We start from the raw sequence: 27,641 nt of genomic DNA on the forward strand, positions 1-27,641 counted from the left end.
ACATGCAGAATTGAAACTTGGCGCAAGCTCATCTGAAGGATGGAGCAAAACAACAGTGGAATGTTTCTTTCATAGTGCTGCCATCTATGAATCATTTAAGTATTTAAGTTTCAATCAAATATATTATCCCAGTTTCCTTATTTCAGAATTTATATGAAACAAACGCTTTTTCTTTACATCATACAGACTTAGGCAGATTTTAAACCAAAGCAACAAGAAACAGTGGACAGCTGGAGTTCATATCGAAGTGACAAGTGATGCACACAAGCTCCTTCAGTCTATAGGTAAGCAGCTACTGCATGTGCAAGTGCAAGCAACCAAGTTGGTACAATGCACACTGTTGAAAAAACGGCCCAGTCTGAGCGGCACGTGATATGTGCAGCTTGCCAGGTTGCATTGATTTCTAATGTGTCGTTTGTTGTATTGGTATGAAAGCTCCCTTAAGGTAAGATCAACATATCGCTACAAAAACTGGGCACATTTCGGTATCAAAAGCGATATATAAAATGGCATATCGGTGTTAAAATGGTGAATTTAACCCTAAATTTGATTAACAAACTACACCTATTGCACATTAACATTTCACTTTTAACAGCACATTTACATGATTATCCGAGTATTAAGTTTATTCCTGTGTAAAGGAGTTCATGGTTGCTTCTCGAATATTTACAGCAGAATTAATCAATTTTCCGTGTATAACTTGCAGGATAATTTGAACTTCAGAAAGTGTTGTCTCAGTAAATAAACTGTAAATTTTGTGTTTAAGAGTTTATTTTGCATTTTGCAAATCATTTTGCATCATTTCGTGACAAAACATGGTATCAAAATGCACCTCACACCTTCCAAAAACATGAAAAATTAACATTACCATGCGTTATTTCACATTTCATGTTTTCGTCAAACTCAAATATGCATGCCCCTATTTATCAGTACGTATTTTTCTCCTCGATGAGGCTTTGTGCTGGGTGTAGCCATAACAATATTAAGAAATATCATTGTAACAGATAGTTAACAAGTCTATACGCACTGTTCTCCAATTTTCAATGGAAATACAAAGATGAAATAGCCGTTGAAGGCAGCTTCAGGTTGACAGATGTATCAAAAAAATTGAATAAATATAAGTAATAAATTCGATATCCAGTAAGTGAAGAAACATACAAAACAAAGAAAAATGCAGGATAGAGAAAGCTAAAAGAATAGTTGATCCTCTGTGTTTGGGGGTTGTGAACCCAGAACCATCAGAGATGAGACTGAGCAATAAGAGAAAGGCTGTGATGATTAATTTAGTAGTAATAATAATAATAAAACCTCAGAAGAGGATTGGTATGAACAAATGATGATTCATGGTCAATATGTACTTACTGGTACACAGAAATTATACCAACATTAAAATAGACTATAATTTCAATATTTTGCTTACCACAGATGATTCAGAATTCAAACAGTGAAGCAATGCATCACCTTCTTTTTCTTTGCCAATATCAAATACATTTATCAAGCCATCAGTAGAACCCGTGGCCATTAAGTCTGCAACAGATGGATGGAAACAGACCTACAAAAAATACATCATACATCACACAAAAAATGTACACATTTATTTTTGTTGTATTACACAATCATTATTTATTTACAAATTTCCATATCTATGGTTTGCAGCATCAAACACTAACGTGGGACTAAGTTATGATCAACTGTTTCAGCAATGTGAAAGAATTATACTACACCAAAATATATGTATATAAACACGAATGCTATTTACAAAGAAACATTACAAAAGCAAGAAACTGGTCAATGTAGTGTAAATGGTAAGTGAGCATTCTACCTGAGTAACGTCATCCTCGTGAGATTCCCAGTATCCACCCAGCAGACTAGATGAACGGACATCCCAGAAAAGAAGAAACGAATCTTCCTCAATGAGTTCAGTTCCTGCACACAGAAATCGATCACTAGGAGCAGTATCAAAGCTCGTCAAGGGTTTTGGTGAACCTTCTGTACTATCTGAAAAGCAAAAACATGTTACTTTCCATTTAACATAATACATGAAATGTATTTGATCTGGTTTTCCTCTATTTTTATCCACTTTTCACCATCAAACTCAAGTTCTTTGAAGTTCCTAGAGTAGCACTTTAGTGCTGATAAATATAAGTTAACATAAAGGTAAATCTCAGGACAAACTTCAATTGTGTACCACTGATGGTGATTTCAGCTTTTCCTACATACCGTATTTACTCATGTATAATGCACACTTTTTTCCAAAATTTTTGTCGCCAAAAACTGTGGTACGTATTATGCACAGAATAATTCAGACAGCCAACATAAAAACGTACAGAGTTATTCCACGATTTTGTGACACTTGAATTGATTTTTCATGTTATGGAACCCTATCATGTTATATCGTTGTAAAGCTAAAATTTTGCAGTTTCTGAATATGACAACAATATTCCATTCAAGATGGTGACACTAATGTGCAATGTGGGTGAAATAAGCCCATCACAATATGAAGGAACGTTCTGATTTGTATGGTACTTTGGATGAAAGAAAAGATAAGGAAAAAGAAAAAAATAATTGATCTTGCTTTCTACTATTACAGAGTAAATAAGGTGATTAAGAATGGAAGCTTTGGGATGCTAAACACAGTGGAGGAAGAGAGAGACATGGCATGGGTTGGTGAGATATTGTTTACGCAAGAGGATATTTCCTCTTGGTCCACATAGCAAAAGGTTACTCATTGAATAGGTATGTCATCATTCAGTCTTGATTGGCATAGCAACAGCTTTTAAGACATACAACTAAGAAAACCATTTCTTGAACCTGGATTGTACTGTGCATTATGTACGAGATGTAATTGTTTGTCACTTTTCCCAAACAAAAACCAGGGTGCACATTATACATGCGTATACATTTCTACTACATGTTAAGCCATAGGCTCTTGAACACGTGGCACACAATAAAAGTACAACTACTGAGAGTTCTGATACACTGTATGTTAAAATTAGAAATGAAAATATCTTTTGTTAAAGTTAAAGAGAACTTGTATTGAACTTCCATTTAAAAACCTGCAGTCTTGTGCAAATTAAACTTACAGTACAAAGCAATAAATATTAACAGGATTTTCAATTCTTGGCTGATGATTAACCCTTCATTAGGTGTGTGACCAGTGTCAGCATTATTCATTGCCAGATTGCAACACTGAATTATGCTGTGCATGAACAGATGCTTTCTTGCCGAAAGCTCTTTCTTTGTCCTTGTTCTAAGCTCAGGTGCACTTCCAAGTAATGTAATATTAAAAAATTTACTTGTTGGAGAATTATCTCTAGAAACTAACCACGATATATCTTTTTATATATTCTTGTATTCGCAAATAACAGAACTTTTCTCTTGCTCATTTTGCTAATGCATTTGTTTCTATATAAGGAATTGCTTATTTTGTGTATATCCAGTGCTTTAAAAAACCTGCACTCCCATTGGTCAGTTCATATCGGGTGCGGTGCCTAGTTGCCGCCATCTTTGCGCGGTAGCTTAATTCCGCCAGTGTTCGTGCAGAAGTCACTCCGGCAACAGCCGAGTCACCGCGTTGCGGATATTCATCAAATACGTAAGCCTAACGTGGCTACGTTTCATTCAGCATATCAGTGAAGTGCAGTGATATGTAGTTCAGTTTCACAGGAACATTATAGTGCTGATATCATTCAGTGAAGAACTAGTGACGTGTTATTGTAAAACCGGCTTCCAATTTCATATAAACAGTTTACTGAGGCAGGAGTGCAGGACAGTGTAATTACGTGTCACGTGTACATATTTATCATTAATATATCGTTATAGTTTTAGTAAGTGCCTTCATTTTCTTTACACCTTAAGAAGATCGCGGTGAACTCAGCTCTATGGTGATACCATCCATTCCAGAGAGACAATCAGGGTCCTACCGGGCAGCAAACGCAAACATTACTCTTGGGTGACAGTTATCAACCACGGACCTAAATATGTAACAAGAAAAATGTCAAAGCACACAGCAGATCCAGATGTTTCACGAAAGTGAGTTAATGTTGGAGAGGAGGGCAGGGAAGTGTGTGCAAGTGATGAAAGTAACCACATGACCGAAAGTGAAGACGCTACTCCACATTTAGGCATGAAATTGACAACTGTAAACCAAGCACGTGACGTTAACTTTAGTAGCATGCCACACATTTTGCCATATTTGCCAGCATTTAAAGTTACTTCTTTTAGAGATGTTAAGCAAAGGGGAGTTCTTATAACACTCACCAATACCACTGACAGTGTATATCATACATTAAAGAGAGTTATTGGGTAACAGGTGTAACCAACATAACTAAGTATGTACAACAAATTGTGCCTAATGCAGGATTAATCAGTATTACAGACAGGGGCAGCGCCAGGGGGGGGGGTTTCTTGTGTGCCCCTTAATTTTCTTCTGCACCCCTACGTTCAACTGAAAACACTAACATTAACGCGATGGATCAAGGAGACGAGTTTGCCACCCTTACGTCTGAGACATCTGGTGGTGAAACTTCCAAATTACTAGCAGCCACCAACGATAGTTTCGCGAGCGGGCCCAACGCAAGAGTGTGGCTTATACCGCGATGGAATATAGTTCCCCGTTTCATTTGCATTTTCTTCCGTCGCTGCAGTTCTTCCTCTACAATTTACCCATCCTTAGTGCAGCACACGAAACGTAGATGTACTTTGGCCGTATGTTATGCGTTAGACTAGACAAGATGCGAAGGTTGTTCTACATTTCAATTTAATTTAGCGAAAAAAAAATGAAAGGTGTAGTTGAATGTTCCCAAACTACTATAAGGAAGTGTTATACAGTGTTATCTGTGTACAATGTTGCCATTTGATTCCTTTCCTAAAATATAAGTTACTCACTCGCACTCTGTATTTTACTTACAAATAGCGAAAAATAGTATACGCAAAAATAAAACTTTCGCCCACAAAATACGAAACACGCGCCGACCCAAAGTAAGTTCAAGCTCCCCACCCCATCCTTCCGGGACTGTAAATTCCTTCGTCGCAGAACATTCAACCAACACCCTTCGACTGCTTTTGTTTTGATTTCTGTCTGTCCCCCAAGTCAAGGTTGACCAGCGACTCAGGTTGGGTTGGAATTTCCTATGCGATTGTTTTGGTGATGGTTATTCCGTGTTGTTACCAATAAATTCCAAAATCTGCATTTCAGGCCTTCTCGATAGCGTAGTGGATAACGCTGTCGCCTTGTGATCAAAGGGACCGGGTTCAATCCCAGGTGGGAACACATTATACAGTGGCTCGGAAACTCGAGGTTAAATGTTGAGCCGATGAAGCAGGGAATAGAACAAATGCACTAAAATATCCAAACCATGGCCATAATTCGAACCTAGAGCCTTTAGAACAGAAGTCAGTTCTGCGCCACCCAGTTTTGGAATAATAAACTCCTTGGTGAAAATGTCGTGTGAGGTTCAATACCTGCCGAGTGGCTTATCTTTGGATAACACCTGCTCAGCGCAACGAGTCCAATTGTCTTTATCGTGCCGTGCCGACCTTCGTGGTCAAATGGTTAGCACAGCGCGCTACGACGCCAGGATTCCCGGGTTCGAAATCCAGTCTTGGGTATGGATGTTTTTTGTGAGTGTTCTTTTATCAATTTCATAATATCATATCACTCATTCTCATCTTCGCGATTAGCCGAAACTGGCAGAAAATAAACCAAATAAATAAATCAATCGAACTAGTTGTCGCTGTTATTTGACTTTCTTGGCGAAGCCTTCTCCTTTTCAATCCTCAAGATGCTTGGCCAACACTGACATTTGCGACTCCCATTGGTTATAGAAGGCCAGACAGTTCACACCGAAAGCAACATTTGACTACCTGGGACTACATATGAAATAATCATTCATATCGCTATTAAAAATCGTAATAGAAATTATGTTTCAATCTGAAGAAAATAGACATAAAAATATATTAAAGGCACAAATAAATACAACGTCAAGGCAAAATCAAAATATCTCACCAGAAAATAGTGTTATTTTTACGAACATTATAAATTAACAGTATTTCAATAACCAAGAACAGTAAAATAATACAAGTAATATTAAATAATACAACCTCAGAAAGTGGAATATATCTAATTTCACTGTTTCACTCATTCTGTCTTTTATGCAACGCGTAGTTACTTTCCTACTTTTTGTTTGCAAGTCGGCTCGTAAATATGGCGGTGCTGCGAGAAACTCGTATATTGTGTTAAATCAATATAATTTTTTATTTGCAAATAAGATAAATGGTCTCGATCGCTCTACTAGGAGTTGAAACCTTTTAATAGGTAAGTCAATTCAAATATTTCTTTCCCATGAAAAATAATTTCGGCATAAATAAAAGTATGCTGAAATAATGCTGAAATAAGGTAACGAGACACCAAATTCTATTCCCCCCTCCCCGGGGTCAGAAATCTCTGTCAACCAGTGGCGTGACGCAATATCCTAGCAAGGTCTATCTTCCAACGATCACTTCAGAATCCGTCACTTCCCTCCCAGCTTTCTTCACCTGTTCAAAATGTTCCTACGCCAGTCAAGCTCCTATCACGTTTTACTGAACTACAGTTTGTAAGAAAATCAACAAATGAGAAATCATCTTTTTAAATTTCGATTTTGGCTGAGGAAACTATGATAGCCCAGAACCTCCCGAAAAAAGTGTCAACTACCCTTGAACCCACCCCAAGAGAAATTACTGGTGACGCCACTGCTTATCTCCAGGGAGCGGTTGTTCCTCGAGAAAATAGGGCCAACCGCCCGCCCTCTCATTGAAAAAAAAAATGATTTATTTTACTTCGCTTCTTGGGCCACTTTTGGCTAATTTGCGAAGATGGGGATGAGTGATGGTATGATGAGATTGATGAATAGACATCAGAAACGTCCATGCCCAAGCCAGGATTCGAACTCGGGACCCCTGGCGTCGCAGCGCGATGTTCTACTCCCCCCCCCCAATTGAGATAAGCAGTGACGTCACCAGTAATTTTTCAATGGTGGTTGAAACATTTTTGGTGGGCTTTGTTTCAGTTGTCGTGGCCAAATTAGTGGTTAAATTTTCACGCAAATCAGGTGGCATCAGCGTGATATAGAAACGCGATTATCAATTTATACACATGTCCCCTTCACACACACACGAAGGAACGAACGGAAACAGACAGAACGATAATTCCAAAAATCGAGCATGTGAATTGCTCATTAAACTCCAAGGAAAATGTAACTGAACTGCAGTAATATGAGTAAAACTCTTCGATAGCGAAATTTTTCATTACATGTGCCAAATCTTAAACTTTAGCATTTACAGATATCTCTCTCTCTTTGTAGTAAAGTGTGTACCCAGAATTTTTATTTCCTGCGGGGAGAGAATCTCTTGTCAATACTGATTTCTAGAGTACCCGAAGAAAATAATAATGTACTGTTGTTATTATCATACACAAGCAAATAGAACACGTTACTTCTAGTTTCTATTGTTACACAGAAACGCAGCATTGATTCATACACAGAGCAGTAGGAGAAAAATTACGTTTCATTTGACGTCACTTCCTTTCGATAGATTTTCAACGACTTGTTCAGAGATTATTGCACAATGCACGTAGGGCTTTACTAAATTTCTTCTTCTTCCTTTTTTCTAATTCCAGTCATCTAAAATTTATATTTTTGCATCGCTTCTACTTCACTATCCTTTCCAGTAGTAGTGACGATCTTCCATGTTCCAAATCTCATGTTGTGTCTTTTATGCAGATGATATTTCATGTATTACGAGTCCAACCTAGGGTCCTGTTACCTCGGGACAACTGGCCCTCCCAATATTTGTATCCCCTTATGAGGAGAATGGTAGCCGGGTTATAACCCCCCCCCCCCCTGCACTGGCTGTTTGGTTTGATTTGCTATATTTTACTTCGCTTTTTGTGCCACTTTTGGCTAATTTGTGAAGATGGGGATGAGTGATAGATAACATGATAAAATTGATGAATATACACTCACAAATATCCATTCCCAGGCCAGGATTCGAACCCGGGACCCCTGTCGTTGTAGCGCGATGTGCTAACCACTCCGCCACGGGGGCCGGCTCCATGGGTTCTTATCCACTATTCGAAGCACCCCTTCGTACGTACTAAAGGGAGTTCCTCATCCGGCACTTGAGAGATCATTTGATTTTGTGCATTTTCACCTGATTATGATCTTTCAGGTACATAGATCGTTTCCGGTTGTTGGCGAATAGTTTGCTTTTCCAGTCCTAAGGGGTACAGTGAGGACATGAGGTGGAACTAAAAACATAATATTACACAAATGGACGCATACTGATCAACACATACATATACAATCAACATACAAGGTAACTCTGGGTAAGATGACATAGTTATGTTTGTTTAAAATGAATTGTGAAATGGGAAACTAACTAACTAACTCTCTAGCCTTCTTAAACCCGAAGGTTCATGGCTGCAGCAACACAGGCCTTCCATGTTTCCCTATTTTGAGCAAGTTCTATATACTCTTTTCCATCCCTACCGATTTCCCTTAGGTCCATCTCAACGTTGTCCCTCCATCTTCGTCTTGGCCTTCCTACAGGTCTCTTACCATCAGGTTTCCCAACAAGAATCCTGTAAACTCCTCTTTCCTCTCCCATTCGTGCCACATGGCCTGCCCACCTAAGTCTTCTTGATTTAATTATTCTAATAATATCTGGACATGAATACAAATTATGTAGTTCTAAATTATGTAACCTTCTCCACTCACCTGTCTCCTCATCCCTTTTAGGTCCAAATATTTTCCTAAGGATCTTATTTTCAAATACTCTCAATTTATGTTCCTCTTTCAATGTAAGGGACCAAGTTTCACATGCATATAATACTACAGGCAAAATTACTGTTTTGTATATTTTAACTTTCAGTTTCTTAGATATTAAACGAGAAGACAAAAGTTTATGAAGAGAGAAGTAACATGCATTTCCTGAATTAAGCCTACTTTTTATTTCCTCTTTAATATAATTTTCATTTGTTAATATTACTCCTAAGTATTTGAATTTGGAAACTGGTTCAAACGAGTTGTTATCAATAATTAGATTTTGATTATTACCTAACACTTGGTTTCGGCCTGTAAGCATATATTTAGTTTTCTCTTTGTTAACTTCCAAACCTATCTCTTTAGCAGTTTTGAAAAATATTTTAGCATTATTCTTAATTGTATTCACATCATCCCCCAGTAAGTCTACATCATCTGCATATGCTAACAACTGAGTCACACCATTTAATTTTAGTCCTTCTTTAGTTTCTTTTACCTTCCTAACAGCATATTCTAAGGCAAAATTAAAGAGCAATGGAGATAATGCATCTCCTTGTTTTAACCCATCATGAATTGTAAATTTGTCAGACATATTAATACCCACACGAATTTTACTTTCTGTTTCACTGGTGCATATTTTTATCATACTAACAAGCTTCTTAGGTATTCCAAACTCCACTAATATATTATATAATTTATCTCTTTTGACCGAATCATATGCTTTTTTGAAATCAATGAATAGCTGATGGACATTTTGATTATATTCCCACTTTTTTTCAAGTGTCTGTCTGATGTGAAAAATTTGATCTGTAGTTGATCTGTTACGTTTAAATCCACATTGATAATCACCTATAATTTCATTAGCATATGGGGTTAGTCTTGTTAAAAGAATGTTAGATAATATTTTATATGTTGTTGAGAGTAGAGAAATTCCACGGTAATTATTGCAGTTCATTTTATCACCTTTTTTAAACACAGGAACAATTATGGATTCTTTCCACTGTTGAGGGATTTCTTCTTTATTCCATATTAAACAGATTAATTTATGAATTTGATACATTAATGAATTTCCACCATATTTAATTAACTCAGCTGGTATTAAATCAATGCCAGGTGCTTTGTTATTCTTTAGCCTTTTAATAGCATCTTTAACTTCAGTCAAGTTGGGTTCTGGAACTAAAGGTTCTGCTGTGTGTACTTCATTCACTTCTGATTTATCTCCTACATGGACATTTAAAAGGTCATTAAAGTAGTTCTTCCATCTATTTAGAATATCACTTGGGTCAGCTAGAAAATCACCGTCTTTATCTTTTATCAAGTTTACTTTAGGTTGCCACCCCTTTCTAAATTCATTTACACCTTTATATAAATCTCTGATATTTTTATTTTTGCTGTTTGTTTCAATTTCGTTAATTTTGGTTTTCAAGTAATCTCTTTTTTTACTTCTAAACGTGCGGTTAACTTCTCGCTTTATTCTATTATAATTGTTTAGATTTGTATCATCAGAGTTATTTAACCACCTAAGTCTAGCCTGATTTCTTATTTCTATTAGATTATGACATTCATTATCAAACCATGGCTTACTTTTTCTCGGTTTATGGTATCCTATACTTTCTTTAGCTGCTGATTCTATTGCATTACGTATGTGCTCCCAATTCTTATTTACGTCTGTTTCATTTATATTTTCATCATCATTTAAATCCTGCAAAACATCAAATCTATTTGACAGTTTAATTTGGTAATCTTTCTTAATTCTTTCATCAGTAAACTTTCCTGTATCAAATTTTAGAACTTTTAGATTTTGTTGCTTATGATTTATCACTGAGAGTCTTTCTCTTAATTTAGCAATTACTAAATAATGGTCACTAGCACAGTCAGCACCTCTATGTGTACGAACGTCAATTATACTAGTATGCCTTCTCTTATCAATGAGAATATGATCTATCTGATTGTGAGTTTTACCATCTGGAGAAGACCAGGTATATTTATGGATATCTTTATGTTTAAAAGTGGTACTTTTCACAATTAAATTCTTTGAGGTTGAAAAAGTAATCAATCTTATACCATTATCATTACTTAATTCATGAAGACTTTCTTTACCAATCGTGGGTTTAAATGTCTCTTCTTTGCCAATTTGTGCATTACAGTCACCTAACAGAATTTTCATATCATACTGAGAAAATTTATCAAAGACCTGTTCTAACTCTGCATAAAAATCATCTTTAGTATTATCATCTTTATCTTCCGTTGGTGCATGTATGTTTATTAAAATAATTTTACACCACCTACCCTGTAAAACTGCATATGATATCCTATCATTAATAAATTCTACTGTTTTAAGAGCCGATATAATTCTATTATTTATGAAAAAGCCTGTTCCAAAATTATGATTTTCAGTACCACCATAGAAAAAAGTATAATTTTTAGTTTTACAATTCCCTTCTCCTGGCCACCTAACTTCCTGGACAGCTACTACATCTAATTTATACTTAACTATCTCATTAACTGTACACTGAAATGCCCCAGGCCGGTAAAGGCTCAGAACATTCCAGGTGCCTAATTTAATATCCTTCTTCCTAACATAGATCTTATCCTTAGTCCAGAGACCTCCCAAAGTAGTCCCCACCCGGAGATCCGAACGGGGGACTATTTTACCTCCGGAATATTTTACCTTGGGAACATCCATGGCCTTAAATTGTTGTTTCTTGACATGTGTTTTTACAGTGCAGAGTTGTCAGCTCTACGCCTAACCCCCAATATGAATGGAGGAACTACTACACAAGACGAACACAAACACATTAGACAGCACAACTACTACACAAGACACACACAAACACATCACAACTACAACAAAATATAAACACAAACACACCACAAATACTACACAAGACAAACACAAACAAATTAGACAGCACAACTACTACGCAAGACAAAACCAACATACTAGACAGCACAACTACTACACATACATACTAGACAGCACAACTACAACACAAGACATATACATACACACCACCGATACTACACAAGACAAACAGAAACACATTATACAGCATAACTACTACACAAAATAAACACAAACACACTAGGCACTACAACTACTACACAAGACAAACCCAAAAACACTACACAGCACAACTACTGCACAAGACACACAAACACATAACAACCACTACACAAGATAAAACACAAATGCACAACTACTACTACACAAGATTATATATACACACATACACACACATACATACATATACATACACATGTGTATATATACATATATATACATATATATATATACATACATATATATATACATATACATATACACACACACACACACACATACATACATACATATATATATATATATACACACACATATATATATATATATATATACATATATACATATATATATATATATATACAGGAATAGGGTTAAGTTAAGAGAGAGACGGTAAGAGATAAAAAACGAGAATGATGTAGTAGAAAGACATACGGAATGAGATAGAAATTGGGAATAGAGAAAAAGAGAAAGGAAGAGAGAGAGAGAGATAGGGTGGATGAAAGAGATTGTTGTCGTCTGTTTGAAGACAACATTATGCACTGAATTACTAATAATTGGGACTGGACCTACAGTTAGAAGTGAAATCCTAACCATTATGTGCCGCCACCGGTGACGGAAACCTGGATCCCTTGATTAAAAGGCGACAGCATTACCACTACGCTATCGCGGAAGACCTATAAATGTGGAGGGAAGTCAGAGGAAAAGAGTGAGAAGAGAAAGAAAAATAGGAATATATGTAAATAGAGAAATAAAAAGAGAAAGAAGGAAAGAGAAAGAAAAGAAACGAGAAAAGTAAATAGAGATAGAAAAAGAGAGAAAGGAGAAAAGAGAAAAAAGAAGCGAGAAAGAAGGGAAGAGAAAACGAAGAAAAGATAAAAGAAGAAAAGAGAAAAAGAAGATAATACAGAAAGAAGACAATAGAGAAAGGAAAAAATAGATATAGAAGAAAAGAGAGAAAGAAGAAAAGATAGAAAGATGAAAATAGATAAAGATATGTAGAGATGAAGAAAGGGAGAGATAGAAATAGAGAGAGAGAGAGAAATAGGAGAAGAGAAAGAGCAAGGGGTAGAGAGAGATAAAGAGAAATAGAGAGAGAGAGAAATAGGGGAAGAGGGAGTTAGGGGAGAAAGAGAAATAGAGAGAGAACGAGAGAGGAGTGTGAGGGGAGAGAGAGAGAGAGAAAAGATGAAGTGGCTCAGGGCAATCCGTAAAGCGAATCTTTCAATGATATATCGGACAAGGAGGAAGATCTTCCACCCCCTTCCCAGCCTCTCCACTGGAACGAATTCCCTTTTCCCCTCTGAGTTGATTTAAGATTTGCTCCATTGCAGAAGCACCTTACGGAAAACTCGTATCGGAACGTTTACTCACAGAAAAAAATCTCGGACGGACGATTCAAAATTCAAAATAGAATCATTCGCATCTTCATTCTAATTGTCACCACTACTGTCTATGAGATTATATAAAATTTAATTCTGAAATGGGAAAAACAAATATTATCACACTCAATATAGTGCGTGTTTAGTTAACTGTAAACTAGAAAAGTAATAATTCATTGTATTACAATTGTATTCGGCTCAATGTGAAAAGATTAAGAAATGCAATGAAACTAAATGCGTCAAAACTTACATCTATCTTCAACAAGGGGATAGTGGAAAAACATATGAAGTTTGCAATATCACAAAGAGAGAGAAAGGAAATTGAACACTTTGTATTTCAACGTATAAGACTCAGTATACAATGTAAATTAAATATATAGTAATACAAGAAGCATTGAAGCAAAAAAAAAATGCTTTCGTTTAGAATCTTTTACAATATAAATGTCCTTTCTGCAAATTTCGTGGAGCAATTTCTTACATTTAATTCATTAAATCCAATCACATTTTGGCCCCTTTTCATCGAAATAGAATCATTCGCATCTTCATTCTAATTGTCACCACTACTGTCTATGAGATTATATAAAATTTAATTCTGTCGTTCACATAAAAGATGATGATACGTTACATGTTAGTAGAGCTAGGCCAGACTGTCATTTGGGTATAATCGCACCACTATATAGTCAGCATGGGGGTCCCCAGGATTCTTTCCAGGGAGGGGCAAACAAGGTAATTTTCTTTCCAGGTGGGAACAAAGGAGGCACATTTTTTCCCCATAATAGTGATGCCCCTTCGAAAAACAGTACTTCAGTCCGAAATTATTATGTTTCTTCAACTAATTTATAATAATGAACATGAATTACTGTAATTGAAATGAAATTATGTGTGAAATATATAAGTTTTAGGTGGACATTCATTTTCCAGAAGGGCGTGGCCCCCTTGCCCCCTCCATTCCATATGACCATGATAGTCCGTGTTCTACCTATTAGGACCATAGCATTTTTTATCCAGTAAAATACAGTAGATTTGTCCGTGGCCCCCAAAAGTTTTATCAGCTGGTAAACTACTTTCCATTATTTTCACTCAGTCATTTCCGCTTCTAAATAATATTTTATTTTTAATTTCTCAAACCCCACATTGAGTAAAACAGAATTTACTCGCTATTATTCTTGAGACGGACCTTACGCAGCCAATAGTTTCATAGAATTTAGTGATAATGCGTTACCGAATATTTCTCAAATATTCAAGGAAACAAGAAAAAAATAAGCAGATATACGGATGTAAAGAAAATAATGAAAACGTTATTGTTATTTCTATTTCGCTTACGTCGCTTTTGTAACTTTTGTGATATTTGCGACGATGATGATGAACGATGAAGCGATGGAACAAATAGACATGCATATTTGCTTGGGATTCGAACCTACGATTTCTGTCATACATCCACCATAGAGGTCAATTATTATCATCATTATTATTATGTCATGTGATCAACCAGCATAAATATGTAACAAAAGCTTGGACAAACATAAAATACCCAGGTTCAGTACATTTACACGTAATATTTCAATGGAAAAGATAGGCCTGCTCCCAACAGAAGAAAGTTCCTTCCTGGCCTGGCTCTGGTAATCGACCATTCATTCCAAAGAAGGATTCTGAAATTCGACCTTGACCATTTGGCGGTGACAACACAGCTCTCTGAGGGAGGGTCGAGGAACGGTACAGTCCATTCCCCTCCGGCTATTTCGAGGGTATGGCGAACACAGATTTCGCGGACCTATGAATTTGCGGCCGGAATTGTTGGCGTGACAATTATACTTTCTTATATTATCTGCATTAGGAAAGTGATAAAAGACAGTTATACTGCTTTTGTTATCTCGCCAAATTTTCAAGTTAATTGCTCTTCTCTTTTTTTCTTGCTAATAGAAACAATCCTCTCTTCTTTCTTGGCGGTGACGTAATTTCTTATTTTATGTTGACAACACAACACTCGCGCGACTCGAAAAACGTTTAGCTATATAGCAGAAGCTGTCCAACTCTAATATCCCTCCGCCCGCTGGAAGTTCCAGGCGGTGTCGCAGGTGGCAGCACAATTTGCCGTGATAAAAATACGTTGCAGGCTTGGAATGTTAACATAATTGTAAAATAATACGCAATCTTGCCAGTAACAAAAGTATAGCAATTGCAGCATAAATGTTTTCTCTTGTGATCTACGTAGTCGGTTTTTTAATATTCTTCTTGTGAAATAAGAAAATTAAGTGGAAAGACGTGAGAGCTGTATTTTGCGATTTATTATTATTATTTTGCGCTTAATGTAATTAAACAATCTATAATATAGGTACGAGTACACACACGAAGGAGTACGAAGAACAATGTCCTGCAAGCAGAATGTCGAAATTCCATTTCAGAGCTACACAATCACAGTAGCAATTTAACATGTAAATGAATGGGATGAATTTTCAAGATGGTGGCCGTAGTCTATCCCCTTAATATGTAATATTATGTCATGTCATATCGAGCGCCGAATGGTAAGACCGATATTATTGTATGCAACAGGCAAGCACTGAAAGAGGTGCCGACACTTTTCTGGGCTGGCAGCAGCCTCTGTAAAGATCAGCAGCCGTTTCTTTTCTTTCGTCAGCATTGTTGTTATGAACTTTTTCTTCTTTTGTTTCTTCAAGTGGTCTGTATGTGGTTTTTGATAATTGCCTGTAACTTAATCTGAGTTAGTTTTTTTCTTTTGGGCATTGTTGATAAACAGTTTATTTTTCGTCTGCTTGTTCTTCCTTACACTGGAGCAAAAATTTCAGCTGCTTTTAAGGTATCACCAGGTCATGCTCGGGAAATTATTTAATGTGACTTGAAACATGAAGGGTAGTTTTCTTCTTAATACGTTCTATGAATTTGTTCCATGTAACATGTCTAGTACATGTACCATTTCAAGCATTTTCAAAAACTGTTAGGAAGAAGCCCGATGTTCATGAAGAAAACTTACAGTTTGTTGGGGATAGTGCGGCAGAAGGGATGTTAAAGATGACACAGTTGCTGTGGTCTTTGTGTTTTGTCTTGTGGCAGACGGAAGGTATAATGTACTATGTATTTTGTACCTTCATTGGTTACACTGAAAAGGTTCAAAAATGGTATTTTTAAGGGCAAGGTGATTTTATTTTGTATTTCACTACATAGTTCAATAAGACAATAAGACTGCAACATTTATCTGAATGTTTGCACTGTATGACCACTTTCTTGGAGTAGAAGGCTTAATACCAGGGGGAGAGCAAGGGGGGGGAGGGGAGGCATCATCCCTGGAAAATGAATGTCAATCTAGTTATATATTTTAATTTCAGTCAGCAATTTATGTTATCAGTGGTGGTGATCAGGGATGCAGCCCCCCCCCCCAGTTTTTGCTATTTTCGCCCCCGCACTATGCTAAACCTTATCTACCAAGGGAAAGTAAACTGTCCTTGCCCCCCCCCCCCCCAGTTTTGGCACCTTGCTTTCACAGTTTTGAAAGGTTGCATGCGTGTTTCGTGTTTTCCATATTTTCAGAATCGCATCCCCTAAATTTCTTTCCACACCCCCAGATGAAAAATCCTAGCACCGCCGCTGATTACAGAAGTCTGCAGTGTCCGGGACTGCTTCCTAGAAAGACCAAGTGATCATACCATTGTACTCTTTTACGCATTCAGCGTTCTTCCTCAAATCCCACAACTTGAGTGTTCCATCAAGGGAGGAAGTGTAAATCAAACTCTCATTCTTTGGGCTGAATCTGAAAGAACACAAATAATAGTGTTAGCAGACAAAGTGTATTTCTAGTCACTCAAATACACCATGAGAAATCACACATAACATGTAATGTCCATCATCATATTTAAGTATTTTAAAATGAACACTTACACATGCCCTAAGATTCCAATAAAGTATGGTAAATGATATTAACAATATATTTTTTACCTTCCCTATTCCTGGGCTTGACATGTAAATTTGGAACTTTTGAATTTCTCATGTCCTATTCACATTTTTCTATCAAATTACTGTTATGCCTTGACTTTATGTGAAAGGCTATTAACAATGAAACATTATTGCTTCCACTAGCAATCTGTATTGAATCTAAACACTATAACTAAGCACTAACACTGTGACTTAGGGACGTTCACACGAAAACAACAAGTGGCAGTTCGTAGCGAGTCCCTTAGTCCCTTCCTTAATTTGAGAAGTATTCCCTACACATGTTCAATAAACAGACTTAAACATCATGCTGTAGAGACATCAGCCTGGCCCAAGCAACAACAGGAGCATGGCACATTCCTGCAGTGTGAAGGTTGCATGCCACTTGGATTCAAGCAATATGTAGCATTTTGCTTGGCACTTATGTATCAAATCTCCCCATAAAACTTGTTTTTTTTTCCCCTCTGATGTATGATATTGTCATTTTCAGCAATACTGAAATAAAAATTCTTCGAAACTGCTCTATATTTCTGACACAAAATGTAAAACAGTTCATTACACAATGGAAAAATATATCGGTGATGATTGTGAAACATTTGGTGAACTGGAGGTAACATTCGGAAACATGTAACATGAAAAAATTTCTAGAAACTTACCTGACACCTGTTATAGTAGCCTTGTGCCCATGTAATGTGCTAACTTTGGACAAGTAACTCAAATTGTATACTCCACATGTATTGTCAGAGAAAGCAGCAACAATATTGGCTTCAGAGGATCTGAAATGAAAGAATTAACAGTGCAACAAATAGACAAGGGATTACATATATTACATTGTGCCTTAACAATTGTGAGGGAGCGAATTTACCGGAAGTATCTCCAATTTGTTTGAAATTCGGCATACTCGCTAAGTTTGGCCTCTTAATCACGAATCTGTAGTTGAAATTTGGCGGTCACGACTAGAAATTGCAAAATAAGACGAAATAAGTGGGTCCGTGAACAGAGAACACACCCTTTATTTACGAAGAAAACAACTATTTTTTGCAATGATTAGCAATTCAAAACTATGTTTATGATGACCCTTAATTTTTACTAGGCTTGCCTAACCTAACCTAACTTTACCGTGAATGGTTTGTGGGGCAAACATTTTTTCCACCTTATGCAAGATGCCATTTTCTCAAATGCAAATCAACGCTCCATGCAACGGGTATCACTTATCACACAATATTGTAGCAACCGTCGCCAAAACTTACCTCTATTCGAAGCCGCATTCCACAATCTCTTCTCCCACCATATTCTCATCGTTATTATCATCATTCTCTTTGCATAACGATCTTTTCATTCCTTTCCTCCTCCATTCTTCCATGATCAATGTTATCCAAGTAACAAAGTAACAGTGTGACAGTGCTGTGGACAGCGAACTTCACTTGTTCACATCATCAAACATGGCTACCATAATACTGTATCGACAATCGTAGCGTTAATATGTGCACGTAATTTCGCAATTTCTGGAAGTGACCGCCAATTTTTAACTGCAGATTCTTGATTACGAGGCTGAAATTAGTGGGTATGCGTAATTTCAAAGCAATCGGAGATACTTCAGGTGTTGTAAATTTATACCATTGTGTATATGCACTCCAACTTTATATTGCTATTAAAAAGTAAAGTGTTCCCCTGTGCATAGCACCACGCCATGAAGGCGTATAGGGGGTGCGGGGGTAACGCCCCACACTTTCTTGATCCGGTCGTGAGTGGGGGTGATGTGATCAGCATCACGCCCCTGACCGCCTTTACCCCCCAGGGTTTCCCCCAGGTACCCATGTTATTCGATGCTGGGTAGGCACCGGGGCCGCTTCCACCGTTAGAAAAGTTCCCGGATTTGAACCGGCCGGGGATCGAACCCGGGACCTTGAGCATGGTAGTCAGACGCGTTACCGACTGAGCCACCGCGGCCACTATATTGCTATTAATATATATATATCTTACCATTAGCAAATTTAATTAATTCTGCACAAAAATGTGCAAAAGTGGATTTTATGAAAAAATGAAATTGTTTTAATATTCTGATTATCTCCCAAGTGAATAAATTATAATAGAAAATACCTACAATTGAAACTGGAATCCAAATTCCTGGAATGTGTTGATATCAGAAATCAAGACTAGAGACCTACTGATTGCAAGGCAACAACAGTGGCCACTATGATGAGTGTACCCTAACGGTTTTGAAAAGATTAGGAAAATTTATTTCGTCATAGCTACTTACCTTGTACCATCTAATGAAAGAATATATGTTTTCTCCAATGCCACAGCTTGTTCTGTTTGAAGATGATATGGCACATTAAATACTCTTTGCAATTCTTCATCAGCGCATGTATCGCCATCCTCGTCACTTTCTAGATCTAGCTTCTGTGCTGATACATCCACTAAAAAAATAAATTTATTTGTGGATCAACAGTGCATAACACAATAATCTAAATATAATATTGTAGGGCAGTTATTGCTACATATGTAGGGTCCGTGGTCACATCACCCACGCTCAATTTCGAAAGGATTTTTTTTTTTTTTTTATGAAGATTATGTGTTGCAAATTGTGAGAACAAAATTCTGGAGCGCAGAAAGAAGTATTTACGACTGTAGAGCCGTTTAAAGTTGTGAGGTGGAAGTCTACTTGCGGCCATATTAGTTTCGTAGCACCCGTACCGATGGATGTATGTAAAAATAGTTTTTTCAGGGCTATAACCCAAGAATTGCTGTCTAAATTTCCTGCCGATTCCAGGCTACTCCCCATGGGTAATTAACCTACCACCCACTACCGCTACTCCGCTTTCGTAGCATGTACAACTCTAAAAATTACCTTCCACAATTGTTTGGAACTCTCTTTCTTAGACGAAAATATTTTGAAATGTGCTCGAAATCGAGGGTGGGTGATGTGACCACGGAGCCCATATGTATGCAAATGTACAAAAATGGAGCAATATCCTTGACCTTCTGCACCCCCTTGAGCAAGTGAAATATTTTGCAGCATGGCTTATAAAAATAATATTGTTTATGAACATTTCTATCGTTTTTAGCTCGCAGAGATCCATTATTGTGAAGTAAAGAAAGTCTTTAGCTCGCAGAGATCCATTATTGTGAAGTAAAGAAAGTCTTTAAGTCTGTTACCTTGGGGAGACCAGTCTGAAGGCTTCATGCAATTGCATGTAACACCTAGCACATTGGACATATGAAGTTGTAAAGGATTTTCTCGTCTTTTGCATGGTTTATTTATTTCTATTGCTTATAATATATATATTTTATTTTAATAATAATATAAATAATAGATGACAATTTCATAGAACATTTTGTGCCTGTTCAGTAGCTCAGCCTTCTTGAGTGTGTGATTCCACATTATGGAAAACATTTGTGCAAGATATTTATTACAGGTAAACCTATAAGATTTGGTTACGAAGTCTGCCTGGTGCTTGAAAACCTTCCGTGGATAGCTCTTTCGTTTTCATATGTTTCTATGACTCCCCGATGGCGTAGTGGTAACATCGTCGCCTTGTAATCAAAGTGTCCCAGGTTCGATACACGGTGGAGGAACATGGCACATTGGTTTTGATCTAACTTTAAATTGTAGGCCCAGTCCCGTGATAAAGGACTTAAAAACTTCAATTCAACTCAATACAAAGTTTCTATGACAAGTGAATATTCAAGAATGATAAACAATATGTGAATATAGAGTAATCATTATGTACTAAATAGATACCTGAGTGGTAACAGTTTCGTATGGGCACAACATATTTCTTCATTTTTACAGAAGAAACTGCTTACGGAAATGAGTTTATGTAGCATCTTGACAGTTCGTGGAGGTGTTTTCTTTCGTTGTGGAATCTATGTGACCGGGTTTCATGTGTATTTCAAGAAAAATATCTCTCAGACGCACAATAGACACTTTTATTTGCTTCCCCTATGTCGACCGGATGTTGCGTACGTTTGATGATGTAACTCCCTGTCAGTGTTTCCAACCATGCCGTTGTTTTGGAACAACGTTTTTAACTATGTTCACCTTAACTATGCTTGCCTAACCTAACTCAACCTAACCTAACCTTACTGGAAATTGTTCATGGGGCTATCCGTCAATGGTTTGTGGCAACATTTCCACGAAACATTTCCGATTGTTTCATGATTTTATTCAAATTCTCCTAGCAGGGACACTAACTGTCGTAGAATTATGGAAATCATTGTCACACGAAATTTGAACCTTCTTTAAAGTAATGTGCACTGTTTGGATTCCAAAAAAAAGTTATTTATGTTGAAAAAAACTTAAAAATTACCTTATGCAAGCATGTGTGCTTCCCATGGGCAATGTTTTTTTCCGTTGACAATCGACTGTAACAGTGGCGTGCGGTGATAATCAGGCAGGGGAACAGGTCACCTGCACTTGCTCCCCCTCGCATGGGTGTCTTAATATAATACAATAGATCAAGTAAAATTCAACCCTTATTAAAATGTCAGAAGTGACAAACATGAGGCACATTAAAATTATATGACAATAATAATTTTAAAGCAAATGTGATATAATATAAAGAAAACATTAAAAATAAAATTGTTGATGCGCAACAAAGAAAAATTTGATAATATAAATTTATGAGTCATCAGAGAAAGAAAATAATATTTTGTCGTGACCTGTTTCATCTCTTTATTCGTAGATTAAGTTGACGTTTTTTCATAGAGTTGAGTATTCTTGTAATTCAAACTTCCTCAATGCAATAATGTCACGCAGATGGTTGAGTTTTTTCATGACGTTCGCTAGATTAGTCAGGGTGGCTACTGTAGGACCATAATAAAATTCAAGTATAATTCCTGGTTTTCAAGGCAAACTTTACAAAAATTTAAGCATATGTTTTATCTATTTCAAACTAAGGTTTTACCGTCTCTCACCACCCACACACATACACACAAACAAATTCTTATATTAACAATAGGCCTATATGGTTTGTGCGATTCCAATGAATCCAATAATTCTAATTCACTTGGACGGTACATATATATAATTTAAGGCGCAGAGTTTACATTTGTCATTTCACATAGCTACTTGGCAGTAGCGTGCCTGGGGGGGGGGGGTTGGTAGGGGTTATACCCCCCCCCTTTGGCCCAATATTCCTAAAAAAGAACGTCAATGGTAGGAAAATACGACAAAATAACAAAATGAGGGCCGACTACCAAGAAAAAGTATAGGTAACCCCTCCCTTACAAAAATCCTGGGCACGCCACTGCTACTCGGGACTATAAATACATCTACAAACACAAGTCACAAATGTTACGGGAAATAGTAATCTACGAAAAATTGTTAATTCTATAAGAATTTTAAATTTACCTAATCAACTTCAAGATATTTTATCTTGCAATAATCTTCCGTCCATCAGATGGATTGTTCTGCAAAAACACTAACAAAGTAAACGGACGGATTGGGAGAATTCCGTTTCATTTTCCACGCAGCTTTCTTTTTCTTCCTTGATAAAAATAAAATCTAAACTGTGAAAAACTTGTTTCAGGTCATTACTAGATATGTATAAATTCAATGGAATTGGGATTTTAAAAAGTTGCAATTTTTCATGTCTACGGAGAAAATTTCAAGCAGAATTCACGCACAATTCCCGGAGCCAATAATTCACGCATAATTCCCGGAATTCAAGAAATTCTCGGTGAGTAGCCACCCTGTTAGTAGAAGTTGTTAATGTGACAAAACCCGACCTGTTCCAGACTCCCTTCTCAGGATTAAACAAGGACAACAATATAATTTGCCACTGGAAGAATATCCAGTTAATCATTTTACAGAGTTATAGTAACTCGTTTGAAAATGCCTTGTGTATGATTTCGTTTTAGTTTTTAATTCAGTTAGGATGTGTGTTGGTTTGTTGTATTTTCTGCAAAGTTCAATGAACTACAGGCTTTCGTACTCAGCCGGTCGATCATACAACAATCGCAACATTCGCTTTCTTGTCCTGCTGCTGCGTGCCTTGGAACTTTGGTCTTGGGGTTGGTGGAACAGGTGGATGTGAGCTGTTCCCTCGGAAGCTATTTCGCAGCGTTTAGCCAAGGCATTTAGCAGACGCTTAGACTGTAGAAGATTTTTTCAGTTCGTTATGAATGTCAGACGCAAGTTCTCAACGAGATTAGGAAGTTATGGACTTTCTACACTCAAAAGTATCACTTATGACGCGATTAAACTTCAGCACATAGCAAAAACTGGAAGAAAAGTGAATCCGCAATATCTATCTGAGGGAACAGCTAGAGCGTTCAGCTTCCGTGGTGCCGTGGGGATCGTTTACTTTCGCGCATGGTCGGAAATACTCGGCTTCAGACAGTAGAGGGCATAATACTAAGAGACCATGGTAGAGCATGGGGTGAGAACCATGATGCGTTGGGGGTAGGTGACGTCAACAAACGTCCAGCCACGGTGAAAGATTTTGTTCAGTGTTACTTTTGGAAACGTTGATTTCGGGAGAAAGAAGTGTTCTATTATGTTAATATAAATCATTTAAATAGCCCAAAAGCGCAGTAAGTAGGAGGGAACAGCCTGTTCCCTCTGTTCCATGGAGGGACCGCCACTAGACTGTAAGTATCATAGACTAGTGGGAATGAATGTAGAAGTAAATCGGAACCTTAGTAGAATGCATTTAGGGACTTCATGTGTTAACTCTCAACTGCATATACATTTATGAAAGCTTAATTTATGTTAAGCAAAATATTTCCAACTTTGCCACAAATGAGGAAATACATGGCCTAAACACAAGAAATGAAGACAAACTTCACATAAAACACTGCCGCCTTAACTTATGTAAGAAAGGTCCCTTAAACTCTTCCATAGATCTCTACAATAAACTACCACAAGATGTGAGGAAAGAACGAAAATTGGTGATATTCAAGCACAAGATAAAATCAATGCTTCTGAAGCATGTTTTTTATTCTATAGCTGCATACATGGAAGCGACTTTTACATAAGACAAAATGTATATAATGTAGTATACTCACATATTATTCTTGTAAAATTAAATGTCAAATGAAGGTGGATCATTAGTATCACCTAGAAGTAGGCTGTAATGTTCTATATCTTCTCATGTTATATTTTTTTGTGATTTTGATATAATACCAGAGTAAGACCCAATCTTTTTACAATTTTTGGCAATGTATTTTGTATTTGTAAAATCTATTAATGTAGTATTGTATTGTAATGTAAGTATTGACATGTCCTATATTAACATGTACTGTAATTTGTACACACTGGTAGTCCTTGGATGCAAATAAACTAAACTAAACGAGAACCAAACCTTACCTGCCTAACCTAACCACGATAGCATATATTGAACAAAATATGGTAAGAATTGACAATATAGAGAAAGTCCGTAATTTTGTTAATTTTGATATACTAACTAATTTTGGCCTCCTAATCACGAATCTGTTGTAAAAAAGTGGGGGTCACGTATGGAAATTGTACATTTTGATGAAACGTTGTTCGTTAGCCCCAAAAACCATCCACGGGTAGCACCACAAACCATTGACGTTAGCCCCAAAAATCATCCACGGGTAGCCCCACGAACCATTCACATGAGGTTAGGTTAGGCCTGTTACGTTAGGTTCCATTAGCACTTATTTCATCCCTAAATTCATCGAAAAAATAGGGTTCATACTAAAATTGAACATCATAAATCATTTTCTTGTAAAACAATGGCATGGTTGGAAACAATGATAGGAGATTACATTTTCGTTCGTAAAACTACGCACATACACCTATATATAAAAAAAGGTAATTGTCTGTTATATCGGAGACACATTTCTATCGAATATTTTCAGTTTTAAATGGTTCGTACTTAGCAATTGTGTATTGCGGAACATAGTTGAAGGTGCCATTATGCTTTATACACAAAAATAACTTTGATTTTTCACATTACGAGAAATTCTTTTGGGTCCTTTCTTCCGTTGCGGAACATACAATATGGCGCACACAGATGGATCATCGAGCGTCATGCTTGTTTTTTGTCGATTTGGAATGGGGGTATGCAATGTTTCAACCTTCTTAACCGAAAAATACCTATTTTCGTGTTCATTATGTCATCACAAACCATTGACGGATAGCCCCAAAACCATTCCCGATAGCCCCAGGAACCATTTCCGGCAAGGTTAGGTTAGGTTAGCATATTTCAAAAAAATAAAATTCTGGGTAACATTATCGTATGAGGGAAAGTACAGGAGAAAGTACTTACGGAAATCATTTTCTTTAGCATTGTGGAAGTTCCTGAATGTAGATTTGATCCATTTCAATGTGAATGAGTGTTGTTTTCTGTGAAAATCTCTGTCCGAGACGCTGTTTCTGCTCTCGCCATTTGCTATCTGCATGAGAGTGCAATGTTCCGTGTCTTAAGATGATGCAACCCCGCAGCCAGTGTTTCAGCCTCGCCGTGTTTTCACTAGAACGACGTGTCGAGTATTTTTAATATTTTTTTTAACTATGCTTGCCTAACCTAACCTTACAGAAAATGGTTTTTGGGGCTAACGTGAATGGTTTTTGGGGCTAATGTGAATGGTTTTTGGGGCTAATGTGAATGGTTTTTGGGGCTAGTGTCAATGGTTTGTGGGGCTAACGTCAATGGTTTGCGACATATTAGCATAATTTGAAATCCAGGCATGAAAGTAGATATTTCCCGGTGAACGAGGTTGCAACACTGCATAAATCGACAAAACACTCAGAACGCTCCCTAAACCAGAACGCTATCACGGCCGTAATGTGTTACAGATTCGAAACAACAAGTAACAGTAAGTACTCGTAAATAGAAGAAATAGACATTATCTTAGTTAGAAATGCATTATTTAACCTTAAGAAATGTTCCGCATTCAAAAATAACACGTTAGCAAATGTAAAGAAGTCCGAAATATACGATTCGTAGGTGTTTCCCTCATACGATAATAGTACCAAATTCTGGTAAACACTGGCGAGACCGCATGACTTTCGACGCTCGCGCCATCTGCAGGTACATAATGGAAACAACGGCATAATGTTGTCCACTTGCACAAAATGCAAGTTTATTATATCAAAAGTGCTTATCTCTTGTGCAGTATTCTACAGTGAGAAAATACCTCCAAGAACTTTCAAAATACTACAGAAACTCATTTCCGTAAGTAGTTTCTTCTGTAAAAATGAAGGAATGTGTCCCCGATATAATAGACATTTACCAGGGAGGGTAAAATTCAATCGCCTCTTTTTTCAAATTTCCAGACGTGACCCCCGGTTTTTTACAACAGATTCGTGATTAGGAGGCCAAAATTAGTTAGTATACCGAAAAAAAAAAGAACAATTACTGTTAATGTGAAAAATTGAAATTATTTTCGTGAAAAAAGCAACATGAACTTTGATGAATATTTCGCAATGCAGAATATGTAATTACGAATATTAAAAATGCCAAAATAAACGAGCGAGAAATGCTGTGCTCATACGAAACTGTTACCGTTGAACAATAGCTAGTGATTGGGTTTGCTCCTCTGCTCCCATTGGTGATCGAACCCGGAAATCCCTTGTTACAAATTACTTCAGTTCCTAAAGTAAGCTAGTAGTATTATTAATTATTACCTTAGTCTATGGTATCACTATTGCAAATGAAGTGACCAGTTAAATGTATATAACTAGTATAACTTACGCGAATCCTCCGAATCTGATGAAGATTCAAACGTTTCTCCAGACGTTTCTGGCAGTAGCGTCATAGTTTTGATAATTTTTACATTTACGTTAGTTTCTACTTCTGAATAATAATTCTGTCACCCTATCAACCAGAACATTTTTTTGTATGCTACAAATACAGTGTTTCACAACTTATGACATCTTCGACACGCATATATTTTTCAGATTACCACCCAATTTCATTTAGTGTACGCTTGTTTGGTCTACAGCACGCATATATGCCAATCCCACTCAGTTCAGCATAGGCGATTTGATTCTCCTCTCCGATTGGCTGATTTTGCGGATGTGACGTCACACAACACAAAAAACAATTGAATGGATAATGCGAATTGATAAACAACGAACATGCGTAAGTGTGTGCATGAAAAATATATTATAATATTAATGTAACAACGGTGGAAGTTGTGTGTAGTGTGTGCAAAAAAAAAAGTCACTTTCGTACTGTAAACAGGAGATATAATTAACTATAGTGCTAGTTGAGTTAAGAGAAATCAAAGGATATCTGTATGTATTTAAAAAAAAAATCAACACAAGCGAAAACTTAGACATTAGAAGTAGTGATGGGTCATTGCAGTTCCTTTTCGGGAGGCAGTTCACCGGAGCTCGCTCACCGAAAGGAGTCGTTCAAAGGAACGACGAGGCCACGGAGCATGCTCTCGGACGAGGCAGTTCCTTTTAGAAAGGCAGTTCATTGGAGCCAGGGCTGTTTCAGTCTTATGGGAGATTGGTTGACCGTAGTT

The 27,641-nt window shown here is 37.0% G+C and overlaps 1 protein-coding gene across 1 annotated transcript in view; it reads right to left on the minus strand.

The window, feature by feature from the left end:
* LOC146001282 (WD repeat-containing protein 89) overlaps positions 1–27,108 on the minus strand; it is a 56,899-nt gene extending 29,791 nt beyond the window's left edge. The window contains exons 1-6 of the mRNA XM_083138582.1: positions 26,861–27,108; positions 19,450–19,609; positions 17,846–17,965; positions 16,907–17,010; positions 1,823–1,998; positions 1,421–1,552 (exon numbers count right to left, since the gene is read on the minus strand). Coding sequence (XP_082994708.1) covers positions 1,421–1,552; positions 1,823–1,998; positions 16,907–17,010; positions 17,846–17,965; positions 19,450–19,609; positions 26,861–26,924 — 756 coding nt within the window. The 5' untranslated portion in view covers positions 26,925–27,108. The remainder of the gene's footprint in view (positions 1–1,420; positions 1,553–1,822; positions 1,999–16,906; positions 17,011–17,845; positions 17,966–19,449; positions 19,610–26,860) is intronic.
* Positions 27,109–27,641: the final 533 nt, after the last annotated feature.

Source organism: Lepisma saccharinum, chromosome 17, assembly GCF_977018435.1.
Source record: "Lepisma saccharinum chromosome 17, izLepSacc3.1, whole genome shotgun sequence".
NCBI lineage: Eukaryota > Metazoa > Arthropoda > Insecta > Zygentoma > Lepismatidae > Lepisma > Lepisma saccharinum.